This window comes from Furipterus horrens, unplaced genomic scaffold, assembly GCF_987537825.1.
Source record: "Furipterus horrens unplaced genomic scaffold, mFurHor1.1.pri manual_scaffold_6, whole genome shotgun sequence".
Classification (NCBI taxonomy): domain Eukaryota; kingdom Metazoa; phylum Chordata; class Mammalia; order Chiroptera; family Furipteridae; genus Furipterus; species Furipterus horrens.
This window is the reverse complement of record NW_028327176.1, coordinates 89788764-89804811: the sequence shown is the minus strand read 5'-3', so window position 1 is coordinate 89804811 and position 16048 is coordinate 89788764. Positions and strand designations below refer to the sequence as shown.

The 16048-nt window shown below is 38.8% G+C and overlaps 1 protein-coding gene across 2 annotated transcripts in view; it reads right to left on the bottom strand.

The window, feature by feature from the left end:
* The window catches only part of MAPK14 (mitogen-activated protein kinase 14), a 68437-nt gene that overhangs the window by 37024 nt on the left and 15365 nt on the right, over positions 1-16048 (bottom strand). For both annotated transcript variants that reach the window (XM_090282295.1, XM_090282294.1), the window contains exon 2: positions 3744-3873. In XM_090282295.1, the coding sequence (XP_090138421.1) occupies positions 3744-3873 (130 nt within the window). The remainder of the gene's footprint in view (positions 1-3743; positions 3874-16048) is intronic.

The window sequence follows — 16048 nt, the reverse complement described above, 5'->3', positions numbered from 1 at the left end:
CTGAGTTGCCCATCGCCTCAATACAAGAGAAGTTTAAAACAATTTACATTGTTTCACACCATATCAATTGTGATTGTGAAAAATTATCCTCAGGTCAACATAAAATTAAAGCACTAGAGATCAGATTTACACAGGATTACTCATGCAATAGTTACCTCAAGAACAGTAAAACAAAACAGGTCTGAAAGATTTTCAAACCGAAGCTCCAATTTCAATTTGAAAACACAACAGGCATTTTGGAATCAAATAGCTGTAAGTCTGAACCCCATTGTTTGTGATTTCTCCAGTCCATGAGCTCCTGTCTTTTTCATTCCAATGACTCCAGCTCATGGAATAGTGCCTAGTATACAGCAGTTCAATTAATAGTTGTTAAAAAAATGAAAGAAAGGTATCTCCTCTGAGGTTAGTGGTGATCACATCCTTAGTTTTATAAAGAATTACAAAATATAAATCACAGAAACAAACTTCTTGAAGCAGTTACTTCCAGTAGCAACATTTGAGATATAAAGCTAAACTAAATTATTCAAATAATTTAAAAAGCATGGCTGTAAGAAGTACAATTAAATTAATTTAGAAAAAATACAGCAAAGCATATTAGTAAATGCCCAATCAAATTTTAATTTTCTTCAGTGACACACATTTTAGAGATTAAAACTATCCATGTTACATCAAAAGTATTTTTAGTTTTTTGTGGGCTTTTACAAAATATCTCTTCGCTATTAAGCATTTTTATAGTGTTAATCATAATACTATAAAAAAAAAAAGTTTCCCAGCATTAAAATAGATCTAGCAAACATTTTAGTAATATTCCATAATCTACTCATTTCTTAAATGAAATTTTCCTTTTAATTCAAGTCATATTTTGGCTCATTTTCTTACTCTTGCTGCCATTATATGACACCTTAAAAGTAGCCCAGGAGTCGAAGTTTTTAGAAAAGACACTTCAAAACGTGCAGACCTCCAAGTCCTTAACTGGGCAGTCTTTGTACTGCAGTACCTGCCCAGACAGCAAAAGGATGCAGCTGGCAGGCTACTTCCCTTTAATCTTTCCTTAGAGTAGGTGTTAATGAGAGCAAGGTCACAAGTTCAATCAAGAATGAACCAGGTACCTTTGCTCAGAGTAACTCTTACAGTCACAGAAAAATCACCTAGCTGTTACCCATCTGATAAATGTAAACCTGTCATTCATTATCGTGAAAGAAATAACATAACTAAGAATTGTGGATCAGAGACATTTTTGTGTAAAAGATCACCTGCGCATTCTGGCACCTTAAATTTCTTTCTGTTACCAATATTTACTTAGTTTTAAAGAGTTTTAAGCTGTTGCTATTGCTATTGTCTTTAGAGGCCTGGCACAAAACAGTCACTTTTTCTAAAAATAAAGAGGATGAAGACGGTAAAAGAGAAGAATTCCTTTTAAAATCCTCAGATAGGCTTACTTGGAAGTCTTCGTTCTTTACTAGGTAAAACTATTTTACATTGTAAAGCGCCTAACAATTGTTTGTACATTAGCCTGGAATTCAGGAACTTCTCTACATTGTACCAAAGTCTTTCGGTCCCTTCCCATTCCCCCTTCAAACATTTGCCAACACAATAGATAACTGGAACATTCAGCATGTGCCTTCTTTTGTTCACACAACCAATCACCAATATCTAAGTATAGGTGACCTTCTGCATTGATACTGCTAAAATCTAAACATATTAATATAATATAAAAATGATGGGCTGCTATTAAGTTGCTTATGAGACAATTTATTTAAATTAAAATCCTGTTTTTCTAATAGTGTCAGCCCGCTTTTTAAAGTTTTGTAACCTTTCCTAAATTAGAAAAATTGTATCCATCACTGTGGCCTCCTCATTTCTACAAATACAAAATGGCCCAAAGGTAACCAGCCCAAAATCATATGAGATACACTTGAAATGATCCATTAAGGAAAAGTAAAACATAAAAACTAAATAAGATTGTTGCTTATGATCACTAGAAAAGCCAATGCATGGATTCAGATAACCCAAAATAATTTGTGCCCTAAACACTGGCTTAATTTGTCTATAAAGAAAAGCAAAACAATACAGTAAGCACTGATCAACCAGATGTTCTTAAATTAGTGTAGGCAACATCAGTGGGATCCCAGGGCCTCCTGGAGGTCTACTGGGTTCTATGTTTAGCCTGTATTCCATTTTCAAAGTATTCTTTATATTTAAAAAGCTGTGACAATGTCTCTGTCACACTTATTAATGTGTAATGAAAAGCAGCATATATATTCAACAGTGTTGAAAATTGAATGTAAATTTATTAAGCTGCCAGGCCACCCTGATTTTATGCAGATCTTGGAAGAAAGCTTCTCTTGCCAGTTTTCCCCATAATCTCAATTTCTTGTAAACATGTCACTGATTAGAAAGGCTGCGGCTCTGCACTGACAATTTTAAAAACTCAGGTTTGCGCATGACAGTCACATAAAATACCCAGGAATAAGGTTACCTGTAGAAAACAGGATTTTCTCAACAGTTTGCAATTTAAATAAAACACAAAAATAAATAGGAAGGTGCAGTTGTGATTATAATGGCACCCATAATCCAATTCCAAATTAGTCTGGCTCTCAATTTAGAATAAATTTATACTTTGTGAAACAAATGTATATTAATAAAGTATCACTTATCTTTTATTTTTCTGTTACTATGGAAAACAAAGTTCAATTATTAAAACAAAAAGTCTGAATAGACAAGTAATAAATTGAGATTTTGAATTTTTTTCTACACAGTAACAATCAATAGGGTCAAATGACTCTAAAATCTCTATGATTGGCCCTAGAGGGTAGCTCAATTGGTTAGAGCATCGTCCTGATACACCAAGGTTGCAGGTTTGATCCCCAGGCAAGGCACATACAAGAAGCAACCAATGAAGGCATGAATAAGTGGAACAACAAATCTCTCTCTCCCTCTCTCTTTCAAATCAAAAAATTAAAAAAACAAAATCTATGGTCATTTTTTTCTAAAATGCTACAAAATTTACAGTTTCTTTCATAAAGCAATCATATAAATTCTTTTTAACTTGACTTTAAATACAGGATAATAATCAGTCAACTGTTTTTTCACTGTCAGTTAATATTCCAGTTGTACCCATTTATTTACTGTATTAAAACTTTTGAGCACCCCTTCATAGGATGGCATTGTTCTGAAATTTCCAAATTAATAGAAAAGTTATTTAATTTAAACAATATTTTTGTCACATTTATTAAAATACCCAAATCTGGTAAAGCTGTTTTTGCAGATTAAAAAGAAAAATTAGAATACAAGCATTAAATTGTATATAAAATTAGAGCCATCTCTGATAAAACTTACAGGGAGCCCAGGGCACACTTCCTCAAACTTTTCCACTGAAATAACCCAAAACTTAAGCTAGCCTTAAGTAAACCACGTAAAGAATACAAAATTTCTTTGTAATATTTTCTCTTGAAAATCCTTATAAATTGTTATACTTCATAATATATCCTTTCTTATTAAAATAATTTTTTAATACTTTCCCTCTAAAAATCTTTGAGTATAACTCAAAGTCCAGGAAGATGCACCGATTTCACCCCAAGGCTTTGAGTTACTTGACAGAATGCAGTGGCCACTAACACCCAGTATAAGAAGCATGGTCCAAAGTCTGATACACTCTAATGTATTTCCATGGGAGTAATTAAAACAATTTTTTCTAGTCTATTCGAGAGCAGAATTTATTCTTCCTTGAATGAAGAACTTACATTTTCATGTTTCATATGTTTAAGTAAGCGCAGTTCTCTGTAGGTCCTTTTGGCATGAATAATGGACTGAAATGGTCTGGATAGCTTCTTCACTGCCACACGTAACCCAGTTTTTGTGTCAAAAGCAGCACTAAGGGGAAAAAAAAAAACCCTCATTAAATGTGTTCTAAATAATGCAAAATTAGCATTAATAACGCTCTTTCGTTTCCAAATTAAATGGGTAACAAAATACAAAAAAAGTATAAAGATAAAAACTAAAATGAACTATAATCCCATTACCCAAACAAATCTGTTATTATTTTTGGTGCTTCCTTCTAGTCTTTTTTTCCCCCTATCCACCTAAATCAGAGGTCAGCAAACTTTTCTGTGAAGGGCCAGACAGTAAATATTTTAGATTTTGTGAGGTTCAGGGTCTTTGTCACAACTACTCAACTCTGTCGTTGTAGCTGAAAAGCAGCCAAACAGATTTAAAAATGAATGTGGCTGTGTCCTAATAACACAGAAAGAGGCCACCTGACCTAGATGACCCAACAAACTAATAGGCAAGGAGCTAGATTCTGTCTGTCTTCTCTGAGTCTCACTGTCCCATTGCCTCCATATGCGGTCTGATCAGAGTAGAGGCCTTGGAGACCATCATGTTTTCAGGACAATTGGTACCAAAATTTCTCAAGCACCTATGAAGTACCAGACACGTTTTAGAAGTTGAGATACAGTAGGTAACGTCAACAAATCCTTGCCTTCAGGGGAAGGGGTTAGGGGAGAAGCGAAGAGCGGAATAATAAAATAATTCTAAACAGTGATGAATGATATGACTAAATAAAACAATATAACGGAATAAGGAGTAAAAAAACCAATGGTGTCAGACTACTTTAGCTAGGATGTCTGAGGAAGTACATTTGAGCTGAGATAATTGAATGATAAGAAAGTAGCAACCATGTAAAGAAACAGGGAAAAAGAGCTTCAAGCATTAGAAATAAATATTTACACTTATTGAGTCTTTACTGCATAGAAACACCCTGGCTGGTTTGGCTCAGTGGATTGAGTGTCGGACTGCGAGCTAAGTGTCGCTGGTTCGATCTTCCAGTCAGGGCACATCAGAGAAGGAAAACTCTGACTCCAAAAAACCTCCGCTGCCTTGCGGCATACCTCTTCAGGGGAAAGGCTAAGGGAGTAAACCCCGACAGAAAATCCGGAGCCGGAGTCCCTAAGGCGGTTTGACGTTGTAGTCAACACCGGCAACTCCTGCGGCGCACCTGAAGCCAAGCTGTATTGACTCCGTCTTTCCCTTGGACCCTTCAGCTGCGAAGAGAGGGGGGGGTCTGCTGCATGGGCAACAGCAGACCCTCCATATCACCCTGCCCAGGCTCTGTAGCTTCAGCTTCACTGGAGAGGACACTCCAGCATCATCACAAGATGTCGATTCAACACGGGAGGAGACAGATACCGTGTCACTCCCGAGTTGGACTGCACAGCCATTCTCGGCGGTGCAGATAGACTCTTAAGAAGCTACACCATCGTCTCTCGAGACGGACGGCTGCCGACGACTGCATAGAAGGAACTGTTCTAAGTTTTCACATTAATTTTTAAAATTAATTTTCACTCCCCAACATAGCTAATAAAGTACTGTTACCATTCCTCCATTACAAATGAGGAAACTGAAGCACAGAGATTAATTACTGTATTTTTTGAACTCTAAGACGCACCTGACCATAAGATGCACCTGGGTTTAGAGGAGGAAAACAAGAAAAAAACATTCTGAACCAAATGGTGCACTACAATATTAAATATAATACAACAGAATAATATTTCAACCATGTAAAGTGAAGCAGTCAACAGCGGTATTAAGAACCATCATCACTGTCATTAACAAATGAGGAGAGACTTTAGGGTTCAAGTACTCTTCTAGTTTTCTAGGAACCCCAAGAACTCATCACCACCAGTGTCAGAACTTATAGGGGCCTTTAATAAGAGGCATTGAGGGAGTTTTAAAGAGGTATCACTAGTTTGACAGTCACTGAGAGTATCACTATCCTAGTTACAGGTTCTGGCGGACTACCGCCAGTGCCTGTTACGGCTAGTGATACCCTTTAATCTCCTCAGTGCCTGTGTTAACAACTAGAATAGCGACCCACAATAACTCCCTTTATATACTACAAACTTCAGCATTTATGGCTGCTCACCCAGTTACTGCTGGCCTCCTCACACAGAAATCTGTTGTGGAATGGAAACAGTACGGAGGTAGACGAAACAGCAGTAGCACCTAACACAGCCAGTAGCCAGCCGAGAACATTACTTCAGCTCCACCCATCTGCCTCTCGTGATTGGCAGAGCTTAAGACGCAGTGATTGGTAATTGGAGGCGGTCCTACCGACACAACCCCACCCAGTGTCAAAGACAACTGGCAACTGGCACTGTGCCTCATACCTGTTATCAGCCTCAGCTGATTCGACAGGTCAACGGTTGTAGCTGGGAGTGTCAGGCGGCTCTCTGCACTCTCCCTGGTCCTGGGTGATGGGCAGAGACGGACGGCAACTGACCAGACGCCCTGAGATTCAGCAGTGAAGTGGGACATTTAAGCGTCCCCAAGGGTTTCACGTGGACCCACTGCGTCCTCTTCTAACAGCTGTCGCCACCACTGACAGGTCAGGTAATACACATCATGGTCTGTGACGCAATATTTGCTCCATAAGACACAGACATTTCCCCCCAAATTGGGGGGGTGGTGTGCGTCTTACGTAGCGAAAAATACGGTAACTTGCCCACCATCACAAAGCTAGAAAGTAGCAGGGCAGAAGTCTAGATCCAGAGCTCAGGCTATTAACCACTTTGGATGCTACCTCTCAGAAGGGTGAGTGCAAACAAAGGAAAAAGAAACAGAAAATCTATTGCACACTGGAGTGGCAGAGAGAGAGATGGTGTGAGAGCACAGGTGGCAAAAGAATGAGGTCAGCGATGTAGGCAGAGGATGATCATATAGGACATCCTCAGCAACAAACTCAATGTGTATGTTACTATTTTTAGAGACTCAGCTAATTCTATCATGCTTCATCCTCCTGTTTATGACAGCCTCTGACGGGCATTCAAGACTTTCAGATCATCTGTTATCACCAAGCTCTTTCTGGACTGACTCTAGAAGTTCCCTACCTTCACTCCCAATCCTTACACTATGTCCTTGCTCTTCAGCTCCCAATTTATGATAAACTCCTGTACATCTTCAACCCCTTTCCCAAATCTCCCCTCCATCTCTTTGCTTAGTTGAAACAAAGAGCACCTTGAAGACACTAGTTCTCTTATAGCCTGGCACCTGGAAGGCATTCTGTCCCTCATATCCCAGGTACCTCAATGCCTGCCTGCCTTGCCAAGCATCACCACTTCAAGACCATAACTCTCCCTTTGTTTCATAAAAGTCCCCGTCACACGCTTCTCTCCCTCTCTGCTGCTGTTATCCACTGACTGGGAATTTTCCATCATTCATTTAAAAGTTAGTTCCTATCTCAAAGTCTCTCTCCACTCCCAACTCTGCCATCACTCTTGGCAACTTAAACATCCACGTGGAGGGCACAGCCAACATCCTGGCCTCTCGGTTTCCTGACCTCTCCAGGAAACTCCACCTCATTCAGCCACCCATCTGGTTACACTCTGGACCTCTATCACCAGCAAGTAGTGCCCTGCCTACAAAATTTTGAATGCTAGCATTGGTTTCCCATCACAAACCTATGCATTTTAGTTTTAGTTTACTTGTACCCTGACTATGGTAATTCATCGGCCTCCTCATCATTGCTCATCTCCACCCTGCAGCCCTCTCCTGTCTTCATTTCCCTTTGTGCCTGGCTTAGACTGTAGGCCTGGCTTCCCTTGCACCTTTCTCTCTGACACACTCACCTACATAAAATCTACCTCTGGGAGAGCTCAACTATTTAATTCTCCATGTATGAATCCAAGAACTAATTGTGGTTGAAGGGGGCGGGGAGCACAATCATACAGATTGGTTCCACTCTTTTAAAAAAAAGATTTCATTTGTTTTTAGAGGGGAAAGGAGGGAGAGAGCGAGAAAAACTTCAATTGGTTGCCTCTCATATGCACCCTGACCAGGGATGGAACCTGTAACCCAGGCATGTGCCCTGACTGGGAATCAAACCAGTGACCTTTCTCTTTACAGACCGACACCCAGCTGAGCCACACCCTTTAGGGCTGGTTCCACTATTAATTTCTGACCTGAATCTCAAATAAGGCTCGCAATACTGAGACTTTTCCCCTTAAAGTTGGTTTTCCTACTCAAAGCCATCATTTGACACAGTCTCTCTCCTCAAACCCCCAGCTCGCCCTCCTTCCTCAGGAGAAGCCAGGCGGTCAGAGCCCTACTGCCCACACTACACCCACAAAGCCGTCTGCACTGCGGCCACCTTTCCTGCTTTCTCTCTGGCTGTAGCTAAGGATGCATGCCCTTTCTTATAAAACCCCGGGACTTCAATGCATGCTTCAGAACCCTCCTCCCTCATCTTGTCAAGGACTCAACTCTTTTGTTCCCTTTCTCTTACACCATCAGTTTCTCCCTATCTACAGTACCACTTTCATCAGCATAAATATGTCCTACTTATTTCTATCCCCAAGAAACGAATGAAAAATCTCCCTTGGCAGCTTTCCATCAGTTAAAATTTTCCAGTGGTCCTCAAAGTGTGGTCCCTAGACCAGTAGATCTGGTATCACCTAGGAACTTATAAGAAATGCAGATTCTCAGGTGCCATCTCAGACCTACTGAATCAAAATTTCTAAAGTGTGTCCAGTAATCTGTATTTTATCAAGTCCTTCATATAATTTTAACACACACTGGAATTTGAGAACCACTATTTCAGGGACCAGCAGCTCTCTGGGTGCTCTTAGAAATGCAGACTCTCAGGCCCTGTAGTAGAATCCACATTTTGACAAGATCTCCATGTAACTCATACAAATCTTAAAGTTTGAGAAGCACAGATCCACACATTTCCTCAGGTTCCATTCCTTCCTCAGTCTCCTACTCTGCTCTCCCAGTGTCCTCTGACCTCTGTTACCAAATCCAGTGGCCAGTTTTCTGGATTAGCAATGGACATGGTTACCATGTTCCTTTTCTCTAAACACTCTCCATCCTGGAGTTCATATCAGCACATTCTGCTGGGTTTCCATGCCCTCTGTGCCAGCTCCTTGCATCTCCATGGCACGTGGTTCCTCTGCTGCAGTTCTGTATGCTGGAGTTCCTCATGGTACTGGGCCCTCTTCTCTATTGTCTCCCACATTCTCCTTCTAAATTAAATGCCGTCTATATATTGAAAGCTTTCAAATCTGTCTCACTGAACTCTCCTGAGCCTGCCTGCCTGCCTGCCATCTCCACATAAAAATACATAAGCACCTTAAACTTAGCCAAGTCCTAAACACCCAGAACTATTTCTCTCCCTGCCTCCTTTATCTCAACAAATGCCCTTTTCATCCAGTTGTTCAAGCCAGATATTCAAATGCCACCCTTGATTTCTTCCTTTCCTCTAGTCACCTGTCCCCTCCCCCATGCAAATCCCTCAGAAAGTATAATTTCCTTCTCTAACTCAACTTCTCTCCATTTCACTGTTTCCACATCAGTCCTTGTCCTCCTCCTCCCCAGCCTGCCTCCTTTACTGCTCTCCCTGCCTCCAGTTTTGCTCCCCTTCTAACACTCTCTCCACAAGCATCCAATGCAATCTTTTAAAAATACAACTTAGATGACATCACTCCCCTGCTTCAGATCCTTCAAAGAGCTTCCTGGAATGTAAAATAAAATGGAATCTTCCCAGCAGCCTACAAGGCTCAGTGATATGACCACTGATGACCATCCCATCCTGCTCCTGGGCTGCTCCTTCCTCCCCACCAAGGACTCTGTGTTCTGAACGTGCTGGCAACTGCGAGTTCCTTCCATTGCAGGCAGGTGGATCCTGGTTCCTGGAATGCTCTTCTCCCCACACCTCTACACCGCCACCCTGCCGCACAGCTGAATCCTCCTCCTTGGAGCACAGGCTTATTAGTGACCCCTTCAGAGGGTCCCAAACAGTTACCCTCTGTCACAGCACCCTCACACTTCCTACCTTATCCAACATAAAGGGAGGGGAGTTCTCTTCTACTCCCCATGTTCCCACACACCCATGAAACAGTAACTTCTTCCCCCTTGGAAGTAGCAGGTATATTTACACTCTTCTCTAAATGCCTCACTTGCTCTGGTGAGATTGAAAAATGGCCGTTGTTCTTGTGTGACCCATTCCCCTCCCCACCCTCCACCTCCGAGTCTGCCTGGCTAAGCACCTTCTCCTCTTCCCCACGGGTAAGCCTGCTGGGGCTTCCCAGAGCAAGGAATGTCGTCAGGCTTCTAGCTGAGCTGCCTGTGACCTAGTGTGCAAGTTTAATTCAGTAAGGAAACAGTAAGAAGCCCATCTGAGCTGCATGTCCCAGCCATCAGAAGGCGTTCTCCATGCCAGCTTTATAGTAATAAAAGACAGATTTCAATCTCTATTTGACTTCTGTGTCTATTAATCAAAGGGCAGGTTAGGTTAATCAGTACCCTACAGACCCCAATTATAATTTATTACTATATGTTTACTTAAAATCCAGCAGAGTGCTTAAATAAAGACTGGATTTTTAGTATTAGACTATCTGGATTTTAATTCACTCTGCCACTTAAAAGTTATATAATCTTGAGAAAGTTAATTAAATTCTCTCAGCCTCATATATGAAATAAAGATAATGTTTCTATCTAATCTGTAGGGTGTTTGTTAGGATCAGATGTAATAACTTTTGCAGTACATTTAGCAAACAGCCTGATGTTACTAATATCCGCCTTTCCCACTCATTCTAAGCATCACGAGCGCCGGAAGTGTTGTCTGTTTTATTCACTACTGTACATAGAGGACTTGGCATACTGACTGGAACATGGTATATTCTCAATAAATGCTTAACAAAATTATAAAAGAGTATTTTATAACAATAGTTATCTAAAATATGAAAGGTAAAACTTTAACTTTTCATTTGGTTCTCAATTTATATAAATTCAGTAGCCTCTAACAAGAAACTCATATTAATGTTAGAAATTTACATTTACTCTTTATTATTGCTAGTCACTTTTTAGATCTTTACAAGAATGAACATGTTCAATTATCAAAACTATGAGAAGGCATTATTATCATTCCCATTTTACACATGAGAGAACCAAGGCACAAAGAGGTTAAGTAATGCACCCAAGGGATGGACAGAAAACGGGAGAGCTTGAGATTCAAATTCAAGTTGTGTGTTTTAAGTGGGAACTCTTACCCATTATACCATAATGGAAAACCAAGTTCAACTTTGCTAAGCAGAGTTAGGTCCATTTAAAATATATTCTAATTGTATGGATTCTGCTTTTTTCTTGAAAAATGCTTCCCACTACAATTAATTGCATTTCATAAGGAAAAAGATTTTCCTGTACTCTTACACTGAACTCAGAAGAGTATTAATAGAAAGTATTTCCTAAGAAATAAATTTCACTCTAGATCCTTTATTAAGAAGTTTTCAATCCCTGGAAGTTTTACTATGTATTCTCTGTGAAAGTAAAATACTGAAGGAATCAATGATGTGTTATCTCACAAACACCAACATCACTTCCTAAGTATTTACTGAAATATTTCCTTCATGAGATTCTTGTGGGTATAAAAGAAACATTAAACAAAGAACTTGATATCATAGAACATACCATCTAAGATGATGAAACATACATGAAAGCAAAGAATGCCCAATAATATAGTGCAACTACATAAGACAGTTGACCACTTTAACCCTTTGAGTGCCATGCATAATTGCTAAAATTCATGTGAGAAATGCCAGGCCATTTTGCTGAGAAATGCAGTTTATGAAAAATGTCTATAAAAACATTATTATTCATAATAATTTGCTGAAAATTTCATGACATATAGTAAATACACTCTTGTTTTGTAAGCAGTGTTCTTTGATGCAATTTAGCCAAAAATTTATTGCATTAAAATTATTTTATTATAACAAGTATTTAAGCAAAATAAATTCTTCCCTTCAATATGGCTTTTGAAGTATAATATATGGCATAATATAAAACCTATGATTATAATTTTAAAAAACACATAGCAACATGGATAACAAGCAAGAAGTATGCCAAATATTGCATACATTTTTGAAAAAAGAAAACTTCATAACGTACAAAAAAACGAACACAAACAGCATTCACACTAGAGACATATATCAACAGTAAAAAAGTTTATAAACAAAATGCTAATGCTATACCATGAAGCAATGAAAATGTCCATCAGCAAAAGCTTCCTGATCATGCACACTGCAGTTCTGACAATTATTTTGGAAAGATAAATGAAATTAAAAGGACCATTTAAAATGTAAGTAAAAATTATAACAGAATTAATATGTCAGTATTTGAACAAGTGTAAAAATTTGAAATTTGAATTAACATGAAAAAAAGTTAATCAATATAGAACCCGAGGTACAAAAAAGAGAACAAAACACACAATATGAATTACTCCATTGTTACTTACGTTCATAGCCATTGAAAAAAGTCACTGGAAGTGAGGCTGGCACTTTTGGAAAAACTTGTCAGCATCAAAAGGGTTAAAAAACAGTGGGTTAAAAAATATGTATATTAGGCCCTGACAAGTGTGGCTCACTTGGTTGGAGTGTTGTCCTACAAACTGAAAGGCTTAGGGTTCAATTCCCGGTCCTATGAGAGGCAACCGACTGATTCTCTCTCTCTCTCTCTCTCTCTCTCTCTCTCTCTCTCCACCCCCCCTCACTTCCCCTCTCTCTAAAGTCAGTAAGCATGACCCCAGGCTGTGGTGGCTCGGTGGAGTAAGCTCCTGCCTATGAACCAAAGAATCTAAAGTCAATAAGCATGTCCCTGGGTGGGGGGGGGGATATATATATATGTGTAAATTTGGTTTAAATTTTTATATATAAAATATATAAATTAGGTTAAAAATATATAAATTTTCCTTGCAGCCTGTTCACAAGAACAAAACCAGAAACTACCCTGACATCCAGCAGGGAGGAATTTAAATTATGGCACATTCCCATGTACCATACATTACAGCTATTAACAAGAATCTCTGCATACTAATCTGTACATGTTATATTATTGATGGGAAAGAAAACAAGATTCAGAATAATGATCCTATCTGTGGGGTGGAAATGTATACTTATACACATGTATACACATATGTACAGAAAAAAATGTCTAAATACTCAGATTTGTAACATTTTTGTTTTATATTTTTCCATCTTCTGATTTTTTAAAATAATGAGCTTGTATCTTTTAATAAGGACTTTAGTACAGTTAGAAGCATAAGTCATCCATGTTGTTCTTTTACCCTAAAACAAGGACACTTAAACTTTAATATTCCCTTCAGATGATACTTACATGGTTATATTCATAATATACAGGGCTGGACAAAACTAAGTTTACAGTTGTAATATAAATAAACAATATAATAATAAATCATACAAGAATAAACTGTTCTCTGTACTCACAACTGTAAACTTTCTTTCTCCTACCCCTGTACAAATAAATTTGTATCCTTCAGTCATAAGCATTTTCCATTTTTTAAAACATTTATCATTAACAATAATTTCATTAAATATCTGTGCCACAGTCTACTCAATGATTCTTATTGGTGGGCATTATAACCATTCCATTCTCTCTCTCTCTCACACACACACACACAGAATATAAATACTAATACAATGGATATCTTAATTTAATTGCTTTTTTCATAATTGCATGATTTCCTCAGCACAGATGAATAATTTTTATTTCAAAGGACACACTCCACTTTTTGAAACATATTATACTCACCAAAGAGAACTGCTCTCTATTTATTAGTAATTGCTATAGCAAAAGCTACTGAAGCAAGAAATATACAATTCATTCCTGCTCATACCTCTTTAAACAATTAATTGCTCTGAAATAGCCTCCTGTTTCTATCACTGATCAAAGCAGTATTTGGAGAGGGGAGAAATCACATACTTATCCTAAAATGAACATTGTAATAATCAAAAGCAGAATTCCTAATTAAAAAAAATTACCTGATAAAATCAATTAAAGGAGAAGCAACCAACTGAGAAGAAATTCAAATTTCTGAATACCTGATTATGCCAAATGTTACCTGGGCAATGTTTAATTTAACATTTATATTAATAACTTTATAAGATAGACTTTTATTTACTTTCCAAAATGAGATAAAGTTATATTTACTTTCCAAAGAAAGAAACTAATTGTCAGAAACATTAACAGCTCACCCAAGGTCACATAACTCATAGGCAGTGAGATTCAAACCCAAATCTGTCTTTTTTTTTAAAGTGTATTTTATTGATAATGTTGTTACAGTAGTCCCAATTGTTCCTTCTCTTTGCTCCCGTATGCCCATTACCACCTTTTGTCTCCAGCAATCCCACCCCCCTTGGTTCATGTTCATGGGTCATGCACATAAACTTGGGCTTCACTATTCCCTATTCTTAACTTCAACCTGTCTATTTTGTACCTACCAATTATGCTTCTTAATCACTGAACCATTTCCCCATTTCTTCCCCTTCCCCTTCCCAGCGGATAACCCTCCAAATGATCCCCATACCTATGATTCTGTTACTACTCTTGTTTGCTTAGTTGGATTTTGTTTTTATTTTTTAGATTTAGTTGTTGAGAGTTGTGAGGTTGTTGTCATTTTAATGTTCATAGTTTTATCTTTTTCTTAAATCCTTTTGACATTTCATATAATGGCTTGGTGATGATGAACTCCAAGTGTCTGGAAAAGCACTTCATCTGCCCTTCCACTGTAAATGCTAGCTTTGCTGGATAGAGTAATCTTGGTTGTAGGTCCTTGCTTTTCATCACATTGAATATTTCTTGCCAGTCTCTTCTTGCCCGCAAAGTTTCTTTTGAGAAATCAGCTGATAAGTCTTATAGGCACCACTTTGTACGTAACTCTCTGCTTTTCTCTTGCTGCTTTTAAGATGCTCTTTATCTTGAACCTCTGGCATTTTAATTATGATGTGTCTTGGTGTGGTCCTCCTTGGGTCTAGCTTGTTTGGGACTCTCTGTGCTTCCTGGACTTGTGTGTCTATTTCCTTCACCAAATTAGGAAAGTTTTCCTTCATTATTTTTTTCACACATGCTTTCAATTTCTTGCTCTTCCTCTTCTCCTTCGGGCACCCCTATGATTTGGATGTTGGTACATTTAAAGTTGTCCCAGAGGTTCCTAAGCCTCTCCTCATTTTTTTCGATTCTTGTGTCCTCATTCTGTACTGGTTGGCTGTTTTTTTCTTCCTTATATTCCAAATCATTGATTTGAAACCTGGTTTCCTTCCCTTCACCATTGGTTTTGTGTGGCTTTTCCTTAGTTTCATTTAGCATAGCCTTCACTTCTTCCCTTTTGCATTTGCTGTACTTAAACATATCTGTCAAGCCTGTGAGCATCTTTATCACCAGTGTTTTGAAGTCTACGTCTGTTAGACTGGCTATCTCCTCATCGGTTAGGTTGGCTATCTCCTCGTCGCTTGATTCTCCCACTGGAACCTTGATCTATTCCTATTCCCTCTTTTGGGCCATACCCCTCTGTCTCCTCATCTTGACATGCTCCTGTGTTTGTTTGCCTTTGTGTCTTAGGTAGAGCTGTCACACCTGTTACATTTAAGGGGCAGAGCCTCAGGAATTCATATGGGCAACCCATTTCACCACATTGTGGCGCTGTGTGTTGGGGAGGGTTCTAAGAGGAAACAATGCTGCTTGCTCAGCACTTGCCCCTTTTCCAGGCACTTCTCCCACTTCTGTGTGGGCCTGGCACCTCTCTAGCCGTTGCCCTGGCCATCGTTCCCAGAGTGGGGGGAAGGGGGAGAGGAAGGGAAATGGTGCAGGAATTAAGAAGCATAGTAGGAGGGAGAGGAATAGACAGGGGGATGTTGACAAGAGCTTTATGCACAACCCATGGACATGGACTAAAAGTGGGACTGCTGGAGGGAGGGGGGTTGCTGGGTGGAGGGGAGAAAAGGGAAAAGAAATCAACTGTAACTGCATAATCAATAAAACATACAAAAAACATTCATTTAATTGATCACTTACCTTGCCTTGCAGAACTTACAGTTCAATAAATTTTATGCAAATTCACTATTTTCATGAAAATCTTATTCAAATAGAAAAATATATTTGTGGTAGGATTTCTTGGGGACTTTAGCCATGGGGTAGGGACTCAGAGAATGACAACACACATAGTAGATACTTGCCATTCTACTGGAGCAAAAATACTTTTCAC